General features: G+C 40.7%; 1 protein-coding gene across 2 annotated transcripts in view; it reads right to left on the reverse strand.

The window, feature by feature from the left end:
* LOC147688800 (ATP-dependent translocase ABCB1-like) overlaps positions 1–14,158 on the reverse strand; it is a 205,898-nt gene that overhangs the window by 104,659 nt on the left and 87,081 nt on the right. For both annotated transcript variants that reach the window (XM_086941716.1, XM_086941715.1), the window contains exon 9: positions 4,938–5,062. In XM_086941716.1, coding sequence (XP_086797842.1) covers positions 4,938–5,062 — 125 coding nt within the window. The remainder of the gene's footprint in view (positions 1–4,937; positions 5,063–14,158) is intronic.

Raw genomic sequence — 14,158 nt, forward strand, 5'->3', positions numbered from 1 at the left:
GAACCAATTGTTTTAGCCGGCGATTTTAATATAGTTTTAGACCCCCATCTTGATAAGTCACCAAACAGTCATGCCCCAGTCCCTTCTAAAACCAGGACTTTCTTGCTAGATGCCATGAAACAATATGCTTACTCTGATATTTGAAGGCTAAGGTCAGGGCAACAATTAGGTGTTTCATTTCGTAACCATAAATACCGTCATCAATCCAGGATTGATTTTATCTTGGTTAGCCAGGCTTTGAAGGGTGTAGTCAAGAACATATTATATCTTCCTTCACACTTGTCTGATCATTCTGCTGTGCTGCTGGAATTGGAAGGCATTGGTCCTGCTTCCCCTAGATCGTGGTCATTTGATTGTTCGATACTCCTGGAAGATGAGGAGATCTCTTCCTTGATTAGTGAGACAGAGTGGTTCATGAAAATGAACATTGGCTCTTCCTCAATAGGGTGTGTATGGGACACCTACAAAGCCTTTTTAAGGGGCCAAATAACCAGCAGGACTACCTATAGGAGAAACATATATAGAGAGGAGGTCTCCACTATTGAGGCCGAAATTGAAAAGCTGCAAGTAGAAATAGATCAATATACTAGCGCCCCTGTCGAAACTTCACAGGATCTACAAAATAAGCTAACACGGCTAAAGGGACAGCTGGATACAGTGTTGAATACAAGTCTACTTCGTAGGTGGTAAGCGAGCAAAATTGCTCATTTTAAGTATGGGGAAGGGGCAGACCGGTTCCTCGCCTGGAAAGCTAAGACTGACCAAGTACGAAACAATATTGGGTCAATCACTCAGGGCAATGTAATATTTACATCAGATGATGATATTCGGAGGGCTTTTCAACTGTTTGTCCAAGACACCTATAAAGCAGACAAATGTATTGACCCTTTTGGTATTGAGGTTTGGTTAAATGAGGTCTCATTGCCTTCTTTGACCTCAGAACAACGGTGCTACCTCGATCAAGTGATCACGCAGGAAGAGGTTAATGCAGCCATTATGAGCTGCAAAAAGGGGAAGGCGGAAGACTTTGATGGCCTCCTCTCCGAAATTTATAGGGTCTTGGGAAAAGTAATTGTTCCTATCTTGACTGCCCTTCTTAATCAGATTCTCCAGGAAGGGGTATCCCCCCAGCCTATTTGGATAATGCATCCATAACCCTGATCTTACAATCCGGTAAAGCTGCATCTAACTGTGGGTCCTATAGGACAATATCTATCCTTAACGCTGATTATGCAATCTTACCTCTGTTATGGCCAAAAGACTGGGGCTTGTTGTATGTGACATCTTGCATCAGGACCAGAGGAGATTTTTCAAGGGCCGAGCTTTCTGATTGGACTTATGATTTGATCTGGGCTATTGACATAGCGTCTACCAAAACTCTTCCTCTGGCTGTTTTGACACTCAACTCTACCAAGGCTTTCGACAGGGTCCATTGGTCATACAGGTCGGGGGTCCTAGGTAAGTTTAACATCGGGGAAAAAGTTTGTCAAGCCGTGAGGTTTTTATATCAGAATCCCTCTGCATGCCTTTTGGTGAATGGAGCTCTTTCAGACCCCTTCAAGATCAAAAGGTGCACGTGTCAGGGCTGCCCACTCTCCCCTCTCCTGTTCGATTTGTATTTTGAACCCATTGCCCAACGGCTGAGGGATGATCTTAACATCAAGCCCTTTAGGTACGGGGAGTGGGAGAAGAAGGTGGCCCTATACCCGGATGACATCTTGATCTTCTCTTCTGAGTTGCATACAGCTCTTCCCTTGGCCAATTTATTTATTTATTTATTTTATTATTTATTTTTTGCACTTATAATGCGCGCAGATACCCACAAAGGGTTTCCCGGCGCAACAGATGTGAGAGCTGAGAAACACCGAAAGCGCAGAAAAACAACCTATTAGAAGCCTGCAATTATTTATCAAAGAGCCAGGTTTTTACACCTTTCTTAAAACTGGCGAGATTTACCTCCTTACGCAGGGCTAAAGGCAGAGAGTTCCAAAGAACTGGTCCCAAATGGGAGAAAGACTTTCCCCCCATACGGGCCAGTTTAAATCTAGGAACCACAAAGTTGGCTCCATTTGAAGAGCGGAGGTTACGTTCAGGAACGTAGGGCCTAACCAGATTCTGCAGGTACTTTGGTGCGGTCCCTGTCTTGATCCTAAACATGTAGGTCAATGCTTTGAACCGGACCCGGTTCTCAACCCTAAGCCAGTGCAGGTCCTTTAGGTGCTTTGATATCCTAGCTGTCCTAGGGATCTTACATAGCAGCCTGGCGGCGGAATTTTGGACCAGTTGGAGCCGCCTAATCACAGCTAAATTGGAGCCCAGGTATAAGATGTTACCGTAGTCAAGCCTAGATGTAATCAGTGCATTGACTACGGTCTTCTGGGTATCCATAGGCAGCATCCAGATGATCTTCCGTAACCATTTCAGGATGGTGAAGCACGTACCAGCTACTTTGTTTACCTGCTGTTTCATTGATAAAGAGTCATCAATGCATACCCCTAAGTTTCTGACTTGAGTGGCCGGGCAGGGGAAAGCACCCAGGGAAGGCGGCCAATGGGTATCCTGCCATAGATCTCTCTTTTTCCCTAGGAGAAGAATCTCCGTCTTCTCCCCGTTAAGCTTCAGCTGATTAGTTGACATCCAGCTGAAGACTTCCTGAAGGCCTGTTTTCAACGCAGAGGGGGATGAAGGCTTTGAGTTGGTGAGAGAAAAAATAATCTGCGAATCATCCGCATAAGTCATAAGTTCTAGGCCAACTCGCTCAGCTAGATCGGCGAGTGGGCGGAGATACAGATTAAAAAACAGCGGGCTCAAAATTGAGCCCTGAGGCACGTCATGTGGAGACAGAAAAGTGTCTGACTGAGCTTGCGAGGACGAGATCTGAAACGTCCGGTTGCTCAAGTAGGACGCGATCCAGTCAAGCGCTTTCCCTCCGACACCATCATCACTCAGCCTAGCAAGTAGTCTGTTGTGTGAGATGGTGTCGAAGGCCGCACTTAGACCAAGTAAGACAAGAGCAACCGTTTGCCCCTCATCCAAAAGTCCCCTGATCTTTTCGGTGACTCCCAAGAGGGCGGACTCGGTGGAATGGCCTGCCCTAAAACCTGACTGAGTAAAATGGAGTAGATTATTGTTCTCCGTGTATATTGAGAGTACACCGTGAATGTGCTTCTCTAAGATCTTAGAGAACACAGGTAACAGGGAAATTGGGCGGTAATTGGCCAGCACCTCAGGATCAGCCGCCAGCTTTTTCAATAGAGGGCTGACCATGGCATGCTTCCAAGCCGCTGGAACAGTTGCCAGATGAATGGAGGCATTTAATGTATCAGCAATAGTCCCCAGGGCTGAGTCGTCCAGCTGCCTCAGGATGTTAATGGGGAGAGGATCACAGGGAGAGCCTGATTTAATGGACGCAGCTAAGGATTTCAGAATGTCCAAGGAGATAGGTGGCCAAGAGTCAAGCCGTGGTCCTATTTGATTTACCAAAGGTGAGGACGGAACTTCCCCGTCATCCCTCATCAGAGGATTAATATTGGCGATAATATTCTCTATCTTTTCCACAAAATACGTGGCAAGATTTTGACATTTTTGAGGGGTCAGGGGAGGTGCGGCCGCCATAGAATTTGCTCCGGCCAGTTCCTTAACAGTGTTAAAAAGGCCAGGACTTTGGAGCAATCTCTGGGCATGAAATGAATGCCTCCAAAACAGAGATTATGGCCTGGAATATGGGGGTGACCCAGACAGGGGTGCAGTTTAGCTAAAAAATTAGGTACCTTGGAATTAGCATCCTTCAGGATGTTGGCAAAATAGTTGAAACCAACCTTTCTGTGGTGGCGAAGGATTGACGAAAACGTATGCGGGTATGGTCTTCATTACCCCTGTCTATTTTGGGAAGGGCAAATTTAAATGTCAATTTTACCCAAAATCACTTTTCGTTTTAATACTATTCCCCTTTATTTCGAGCCTGCCTCCTTACTTAAGCCCAAATAAATGAATTAATATCACTCTGCAACTTATCACACACCTAGGATTGCCTGGAAAAAACTTAGGCGGCGAAGAGAAAAGGGAGGCCTAGCCGCTCCGGATCTTCAGTTGTATGCAAGGGCATTCCAACTTTCCATTCTCGCATGCTACTGAAAATGCCCACCAACACTGAGGTGGGTTGTATGTTTCGGGCTATGCTTAGTGGGGCCATGCTATCACATGAGGGTTTTTGTTTAAATTTGGTGATCCAAAATTTAAAAAAAAAATAAAGCTAAAGGTTTTACAGGGCTTAGCAAGAACATGGGCTAAATTGAAGAGCTCGGTACCACTAGGGCACTTTTCTGGTATGGCTCCTTTGTGGGATACACCGGGGGTCCGGGATGACTTAAAGATATACTGGTCTTACCTTTGAGAGAAGCGAAGGGGGAGGTTTGGGGAGATCGGTTTGTGGATGGGGTCCATATTTAGTGGGAATCTCTCAGTGACAGGGTTGGTTCTAGCCTCTCTAGGTTTAAATACTTACATATGGCTAGTTGGGCTGAGTCATAGATAGCCACCCAGAGCAAATACCCAGTTGGAGAAGGTAACCATCTAGAGCTTCAGCTTTTCAATAAAGTTCTGACAAAAAAGGAAGTCTCTTTCTGGTACCGTGCAATATTAGATGAGGTTAAAGGATGAATTTCAACTGGCCAATAAGCTTTGGGGCAGTTTCCTTTTGGACCAGGACATTGAACATCTGTGGTTAAACTCCTGTAAGATACCGTGGGAGGTAGCCAAACCAGCACAAAAAAAGTTTTTTTAAAAAAGGGAAACGATTTTTAAAAAAAGTTATAAAAAGAAAAAAAACACACATTTTGACATGTTACACATATTTGCAGCAAAATCTTTAAAGATATTCAGCTCAATGTTTTAAAGCAGTTCACCTTGTTTATAAAAAGAAAGTCACAAGAACATACTTTGCAAGTGCTTTCTGCTGTCCATTAAAGGCAACAACTGTCCTTATAGCGGTCAGAATTTCCTCCGCCACTGCTCCTGCTTTTGCGTAGGCAGACAGTTCTTTAACAGTCAATGTTGCTAAAAGCTGAAACGACATAAATAAAAGTCAAGAATACTTGTTAGTTTGAAGATTTATGCAGGTGTTGAATGTTTTCATCTATCTCCATCACACTTAAACACAAACTAGACCAACACCATGGCTATATATTTAATCATCTGTCTATTTCGCTTTGACTTTCTATTCCTTAAATTCTTCTTAATGTGACCCATTAAACTCTGTCATTCAATTTACTGATAACACTGTTGTAAAAACAACGATCTAGCATTAAACTACGCCCTAAAAAGGCTTTAACTGAAAAGGTCATCTGGGTCATCAAAGGTGGGAAAACAAATGGAGTGAGTTTCTTTCCATTGTATAGGGATTACATTTAGTCTCCATTTTAGTTTTTCTTTTCTAATTAGAATCTTTTTAGGATGGTGGTTTCACTTACATGAGAATATGTCACACACACATATTTAGTAGAAGTTAAACATTGCTATTCTGCAATATTCTTTTCAGGGAAACATACTAGAACACAATGTCCTTGTTTTATTTTGTGCTTGTAGGAGATGACTCCTTTTACCCAGACTAAGTAAAGAGGTTTTCTGTGTCTCGTGGAGAAGTGTAGCTCAATGATTAGAGCGACAGACCCTGATGCAGAGGTCTAGCCCAGGACCAGGGTTCAATTCCCCGCCTCGGCGGGTCATGGGCTCAAAATTCCACAGACCTGATAATTCTCGCCTCGGTGCCTATTCCAATCATGGAGTCCCACTCTGCAACTCTGGGCAATAGCTTGCTTAATCTCCACAACGGCCCCCACAACGCTAAGGATGCCTGGCCTCCACCTTGGGGGTGCCCAGGAGTGGACGCCTCACAGGGAAAGCCAGGATGGGTTCCACAGCGGTATTCGTACAAGTGCCTTGAGACCCTTGCGGGTGAGTTGTGCGCTAGTATCAATTTACATTTACATTTACATTTTTGCAAAATGAGATAAGCCCCGTTGTTTTATTATTTGAACAGCATCCATTTTGAGTATAGGCAACAAGCACTTCACACTGGAGTTATGAATGCTGCAGAGAGCTGTGAATGAGGGGAAACTCTGCAAGACCTGACTTTAATTCTAAGAAAGATAGATGCACAGGCAGAGATGCATTCAGGCTTCATCACTCAAATGTAGTGCATTTGTTAATGCACTGAAGCCGGCTTCCTGAGACCTTCTACCAAGGTATGACGTTAGATCATTCCAACGGATTCCTGGCCATAGAGTACTCCCATTGTGCTCTCGCTAGTGTAGGGTATATAGGAAAAACAATGTCCCACTGGGTATCAATGTCAAAGACAATTTCGATTTTGCATACAATGTATTACAGAGAAAGAATACCAGGGAGTCTCAGTACATTTATGAAAGGTTATTAATCACCAATTATGTTGGACATAAAAAGCACAGTTGAAATGCAGCACTGTACATGAAAACCAATCATGGAGCAACCCAAAAAGGCACTTGGTGACAAGGTGATGACGAAGTGATAGTGACGACGCAAGTGAAGGTGAAAGACCGCGAGGTCGGCGCAAAGTAATACAAAACAATCAAACATAGGCTTTTACATTGAATATATACAATAAACAAATTCAATTTGGCAGAATGATGAGCCTATTAATAGTGCGCCATGAAATCGCGCTGTGGTTGTCAACGGCGTTTCGATCCTCTATAATTCGGGATCCTCTTCAGGACAGGGTTGGCGTTGAATTGGGGTGCTGCATGGGAAAATAATTAATTTTAGGAGATCGGACATGGCGAGGCGGTAGCTTAAGGGTGGTAACTAAATAAGGTTCAGATTTAACGGAATACAAATTCCGTTAAATCTGAACCTTATTGAATTTGTTTATTATATATATTCAATGTAAAAGCCTATGTTTGATTGTTTTGTATTACTTTGCGCCGACCTCGCTGTCTTTCACCTTCACTTGCGTCGTCACTATCACTTCGTCATCACCTTGTCACCAAGTGCCTTTTTGGGTTGCTCCATGATTGGTTTTCATGTACAGTGCTGCATTTCAACTGTGCTTTTTATGTCCAACATAATTGGTGATTAATAACCTTTCATAAATGTACTGAGACTCCCTGGTATTCTTTCTCCGTAATACATTGTATGCAAAATCGAAATTGTCTTTGACATTGATACCCAGTGGGACATTGTTTTTCCTATATACCTTACGCACCCAGTCCCATTTAGGTCTATGGGTTATACTCCTGTTCTTTATCACTCGCTAGTGTAGGGGCATTAGTTATAGATAAGAGTAATATTAGGAATGATCAAGATTTTTGAATTGTTTGTGTTTTTTGCATTCTAATAATGCTTATAACAATGATTTGTCTCATCTGTGTAATAATCGCAGTTCATGGTTTAATTTCAAGGATTAGATCATTTCAATAAACATTTGAAAATATATTATTTCTCTTCTCTTTGTGACATGTTGGCCATGCAAAAGTGACAAATGAATGGGCTAGATCTGTTTCTGCAACTTCCATGGGAGTAAGAGTGGTCATGTTCGAGGTTGCCGACAGCATCTATAACTCTGGAGGTTTAGGAGTTTGAATGCAGTACAGTGAGCTAGCCAAATCAATATGTAATGATTACATGAGAAGACAGTCTCTGTATTATGAAGTTTTGTTGTTCTAATACACAGTCCTATTACATTCATAGGAACTGTACAACAAGGAGTAACCAATGTTCTAGGTTTGGTACCTATTTAATGGGTCTCCCGAGTAATTTGAGTGTCCCCAAGGCTCCTTCATTACCATTATATGGAGACGTCTGTGGTAATGAATTACCCTCATCAGGTTTAATAAGAAGTACACTTTTGTTTCTGTAGGTTGATCAAACTTGGTATTTTGAAAAGGGTAGTCCCATATAGTGGGTTTGTTTGAATTCTGTTCATTAATATTGCAGGCCAACCAGTGAGTATTGCTATTAATTGCAGACAACCAGTAACTAATCATTTAAATAGATTTGGGCTCATCGATGGCAGTGGAGAGGTTACCTTTGTGGTTGAGGCTCATAAAGTGTATACATATTATTTTATTTTATTCTTGGGTTAATTTTCCTGCAGTTGATGCAAATTCACAAACATTTCACACATATACGGATGCTGTGGTCACTGCCTCAGCTAGTGGCGAGCCTTTACCTAAAGGGTATTCAGCTAAGAACTCCTATCACAATATTCCTTTGCATGTATTTCTGGCGTGGGTGATTGAGTGATACCAAACCTGGACCACAGGCTAGAGTTAATAATAGCTACTCATAACTGTTTGGCATCGGCCCAGGCAGGTATGGCGGCTGTTTATTTAATAAACAATACTGGTGGCATGGTCTTTTTCAGCAAACTAGAAAGTTTGGATATTGTTGTGATGTTTGTCAACAAATAAAAGGTTCCAACATTGCTCACCCACCGCAGACACCACCTTTAGTTTCAAATAAGTCATTATAATAGGTCTATTTAGATCATTGGGGACCATTCTATATGGATGGTACCTTCAAATATATATCGTTGTTGATTCATGTTCTTGATTTCAATGGGTGTGGCCCCAATGATAATCTGGTATTCAAACTGTTATTAAGGATTTGCAAGTCTTTATCGGTACATATTCAGTGGCAGTATTCCACTCAGACCAGGGCCTGGTTTTTGCCTCTAAGTTATACCAGGACAATATGAGCACTCTGGGAGTTGCTGTGCATTATTCCACCCCCTAGCATCCTGAAGGAAAATTCATAGTTGAACGGAAGAACCATGACTTAAAGCAGTCATTAACAGCTAGTGTATTAGGTTTGGGTCGTAGTTGGATTCATCACCTGTATGGTGAACAGGGAGCTTTAAATAACTGCCTAGATTAATGATGGGTGGTTGTATACCATATGAAGTAGTTATTGGGGCTCCAATGTATGTACCGGATCTTGATAACTCTGGCGCAGTGGCAGTGGCCCTTTGACATCAATGAATGTTTCATTGTCTTACAGGAATTAGAAGACTTCTTAGATTAATTCTCAATCTCCTACTGAGGAAGGGAAGATGCAACCACTGGTTTCTGGCTGGATTCCTAAAGTTGGGGATCTAGTCTGAGAAAAGATTGAAGATAAAAAAAGAGTTTGACCTGTCCTATTGTGTTCTAGTGCCTGCAATTGACATTTAAGTTATTCAAACTTTGATTTTGCCACTTCTTGCTGGTTGTAATCAAAAATGTGAAGCTTTGATTGATTGGACAGAGTTACACCATGTGGCTAGTTCACCATAGCAGCCCGTGAAGGTTTTTGGGTAGTTCCTGGTCACCTCTCCCTACCCTGCAAGAAATCCCTCTACAAGCAATAACTAGTCTCAATCTTGCTACACCCTGGGGGAGATCTTCAGATGCTGAATTTTCAATTACCCAGATTGATGATAGAAACAAAGGATGTGTTTCTATTGTGTGTTTGCCTTTTTCCTGCTCCTTGCAATTATGTTGTGTATGATCCACCGCGTGGAGGTTTTTACCTTCTATAATTCGCTTATTGAGGTTCCTGAGTGTACTCGGATGGCCTCTGGTTATTATGCCAATGTTGATGATTTATTTTCAGACTCTTCTTATAACTTCTGGCATGGTGTGCATGGACTAATTCATTGGCTGAAAATGACACCTGATTTCTCCTTGGTTTTATTGTTGGATTTTTCTTTTGCTACTTTTCCTCATCCTTTTGATTGTATTAGTCACCGTTTTCTTTCTTCTGTAAATGGACACTATCTCCCTGAGGTCCTTAAGCCCCATTCTTCATCGCATAAGGTCCAAGAGACTTGTCCCTTGTGAAGATTACTGCATTACCTGTCCATGATGGTATCGTACTTGATAAAGTTCTCTATGATTGTTTTGGTCCCACAGAAACATTGCAAATTCCGTATGTATTTAAAGTTGCTATGGATGATAACATTTCCCCAGGTTCTATTTCTGACGAATGGGATGTTATGACTGTTACTAATATGCTATGAGAATGAGAATCATACCCAGTATTTGAAAATGAGGATTAGTATATGAATTCTGAACATTATGGTAAAAAGGTTTGTTACCACTATTACCCCCATCACTTTTTACACAGAGTCAGTACTCTGCCTGCTATCTTTAATTTTACACACTGTTTGACGCCACCTATTTGACTATCTGGGGAACTATAAAATGTTTACATGCATATTATGAATTTATAGGAACTTACCCATGAAAGCTGTGTATTGATGAATTTTTAAATGTTACATACGATGATGTATTTTCTTTTTATATGCTTGTTTTTATGATTTTAATGGTCAAAATCGAATAAAGCTTGGTTTGATTGCTTGATTGATTGACACCACCTATAGGTAGCTCGAATGCATATTTGAAAAAAATCCCTTATTTATCTGGTCATGTTTCTACAGACCCGGGATAATATTTTTACTCAGCATATGCCTTCCCCACCGAAGAAAAGCATGCTCATCCAAACAGAGTTTGTTTATTCTGATTTATTTATTTCAGAACTCTCCCTGCAAGGATTTGAGTATTGGAAAAATTATATTGAGCTCAAATATGTTTGAGGAACACACTATTGGCAGGTCCGTGGACACAGAGCTTTATTTAGAGCATGTCTAATCCCTCCGTATTTTCTTTTTTAAACAAAACAGTACAATGGAATACATGTCTTGAGCTTGGCAATATTAAAGACTTGAATACCCCAAGCATTTCCTCTGTTGCACGGTTTCACAGTTTGATAATTTCATAGAAGAACAGCTTAATGAAATGGTGCAGAATGGACATACAATTCTTTACTTTCTGGTTAGATGGATGGCTATTATGGCTACCAATTGCTATAATGCTCATATTTAACTCTTCCAATGTGTTTAAAGCAAACAGGCCAGACCCTCAGTACATTCAGTCACTACACTCTGGGGTTGGTAAACTGTACCAGCAATGGTTAGAACACTAAATATTGTCAGAGGTTGAACAACACCTGTCCCTCTTTTCTAATGATATGGATTTTCAGTTAGTCCCAAGATCCCCTCGGTTAACATTTTTTATTTATGAGTTATAATTAAATTAGTTACATTTCTCAACAAGAAGCTGCTGAACGTTTGAAACAAACAGACAAGGAAAATTTGGAAAAAGCCTTCGCTATTGTCGATAATGGGATAACCACATTGTCAACTCAAATTTATTCATTGAATAATATTGTTTCATCTGCATTTGATATCATTCAAAATGACTTGTTCATGCTTCAACATGGCCAAAATCAATTAAGAGCAATTTTGGAGTTAAGTTGGACTTTACAGGTTCTGAAATCGTATAGAGTGCTTGGAATTTTTTTTAATGCTACAAGAGTTGTTTGCGACTTATAATTTCACATGCATGCAAAAAATATTGGCTAAAACAGAAGCCATCTACACCATACTTAATATTCGGGTGCTGAAACTCCCTCTGCGGTTTTGCTAATTCATAGTTTAATTTCTGTTCCAATATCCACGTTCCATTTCACATGTCAATCGCATTTTCAAGTAGGCGGATGAGGATACCGGTACACATTTCTTTTTTTTTTTTTTACACAAAGCTTTGTTCCTCCCTTTTCAGCACAGATGTGTGCACGAGAATAAAGAGGCTTTTGTAAGTCTTCAACTGTAGAGCTTCTAAAGGTCACTCATTAGTCTGCAAAGTGATTATACTTCATGGAGTTTGTAATGTTTCTATGCTTACCTTAGCATTTTGTTTTCAAGGTATTCCCATACAATTGATCAAAACTGAAAAGTTGTTGCTTTCTAATGGATGCTGTCTAATATTAAATGATCAATGTTACAGAATAAAATGAAATGCAACTTATGTGGTCACTGTTTCCAGGGTACCTTGCTGTATGCATATTTTATATCCTCCCACTCAAGTTACTTGGTGGCCCAAGGTCGCTGTGGATCCCATACACTTTGATAGGTTGAACAGACTGAAAGCCTTGTTGTTCCATACGGATGTGCTCTTACATCTGCCCGAGAAACTTTTGGTCTTCAAATGGCATGTTCCTCTTCAGAAGTGCAATCTATTTTACAAACTCAATTGTAACTCCATTTCGATGAACTTTTACATTGTATATACAAAGCTTCTAACACAGCTGGAATGGCACACCTTTTTTAAGGTTATTGGGTCTGGATTGGTTTCTAAGTTCCAGACTGTACTTGGAGCTATTTCTTTCTTTCTACACTCCTTATTCTTGAGCTTTTTTGGAGGCATTTCAATTTTATTCTTGCTCATTTTATATGCGTTGTTTCTCTTTTGTTGCTCTGAAATGGATGTTGCACAGTGAGACCAACTGGAAATTACACTACCACAAGTCCTTTTGTGTCATGAACGCATGATACACTATTTTGGAGAAGTGTTAATGGAGCTGAATGAAAACTGGTCTCAGTCATGGTATGGTTTTAGAGAGTGTAGTCTGTGTTTGTTGTCTATGTAGCTCATTAGAGCGTAAACTCAAATTATGTCTTGCTACGCAATTGTTGTAATGGTCACAGCTTACTGATATAGATCGGCTTGTGCATCCTTTGCGGTTACATCAAATGTATTGTCAAATTTTGCTACTTCCATTTGTGCAAGATGCCTTTTATAAGCCACTTTCGCCAATGTCAGATGCTGCTTCAACTTCAGGTTTCCTGGCAGATGGGCACTCTTCTGATGCTCTGCATTCCATCCATCATCTATGTGTCTTTTGCACTCATGGCATGGTCACCTTCAGCATCTTCTGAATGGGCTGATAATGACTCTCTTCATCAACTGGATCCTGCTCTTCTGGCCTCTTTCGATGTGATGTCTGCAGGTGGTTTCCCTGCTGGGCTGTAACAACACTCTTGACCAGGATGTTGTGGACACTTTGGAGATGTCGTCCTCGTCTTCAGATGCCTCTTAATCTCATGAATTGGCATTTCGGGATTTTGTTTTGCATTTTTGTGGAATGCGTGGTTTTATTGGGCATGTTTATGGGTTTTCGAATCTGCTTAGGTTGTTAAAGTGCTCTTCTGAAACACAAGGTTGTTTACACAAACTTACTGCGATTGCTATTTTGTATATAATCGTATCCTCCTCCCACAGTGGGTTTGTTATAGGGATTATATTTAGCCTTCATTTAAGTGTTCCTTTTTAACTTTGCATCCTTTTAAGATGGTGGTTTGAAAAGGACTTTCGGTAGCACGAGAAAATGCAACACACACATTTATTATAAGTTAGACATTATTGTTCTGTAGTCTGCACTGTTCGTTTCAGGGACACATACTAGAACGCTATGTCCTTGCTTTATCACTTGCTTGCAAGAGAAGACTCCTTTTGCCAAGACTAAAGCAATGATGTTTTTTGCATGTTCTGCAGAATGAGATACGGTCAATGTTTCATTATTTAAACAGTGTCCATATGGAGTTTATTATTAAGGAAGTGAGCAACCCGGAATACCCTTGAGGGCTTGGGTAAGTAAATATAGAAAGGTAAAGATGCCTTCAAGGGACTTTGTTCAATCTAAGTTTTGTTATTTAAAATTAATATGAGAAGAACCAATTTATCGTCCTTACAATGAGTGAATCAAAACTGATCAAATTGTGTTGTCAACATGAAACATATAAACAAAGACACAGGGTGTATACGAAAAAAATGTTTTTATCAAATAATTCATTAGGAAAAATCAACTTCATATACAGACAAATAAGCGAATAAGATTTTAGGACTGTGGGTACACATAAAAATAAATTGCTAAGTGACTCAACAGAACCTAAAAGACACCTATCCCAAAACACATTGAGTAAAACAAAGCAAGGGATGAAGTGCAAAGTCGACGTTTCGGTTTCTTAGCAGTTATTTGATGAAACCATCCTCAGGACTGTAATCAGTTCAGATCTGTATAGAAATATTGTAGTCTGTATGCGGATTATCGTCATCCGCAAGAGGATCTTGGAAGGATCACAGTATCCTAGGGACCTGACTATCGAATGTGGAGATCGCTCATCCAGGTTGGATGTAGCGTCTGAACTTCACTCACATAGGGTTAACGTATTCATACACAGTAGAATTCATCCAGTGTATGTTAGGTGAATTATTATCAAATTTCTGAGACAAATCAGGGGTCG

Source organism: Lissotriton vulgaris, chromosome 10 (genome assembly GCF_964263255.1).
Source record: "Lissotriton vulgaris chromosome 10, aLisVul1.2, whole genome shotgun sequence".
NCBI classification, from domain to species: Eukaryota; Metazoa; Chordata; class Amphibia; order Caudata; family Salamandridae; genus Lissotriton; species Lissotriton vulgaris.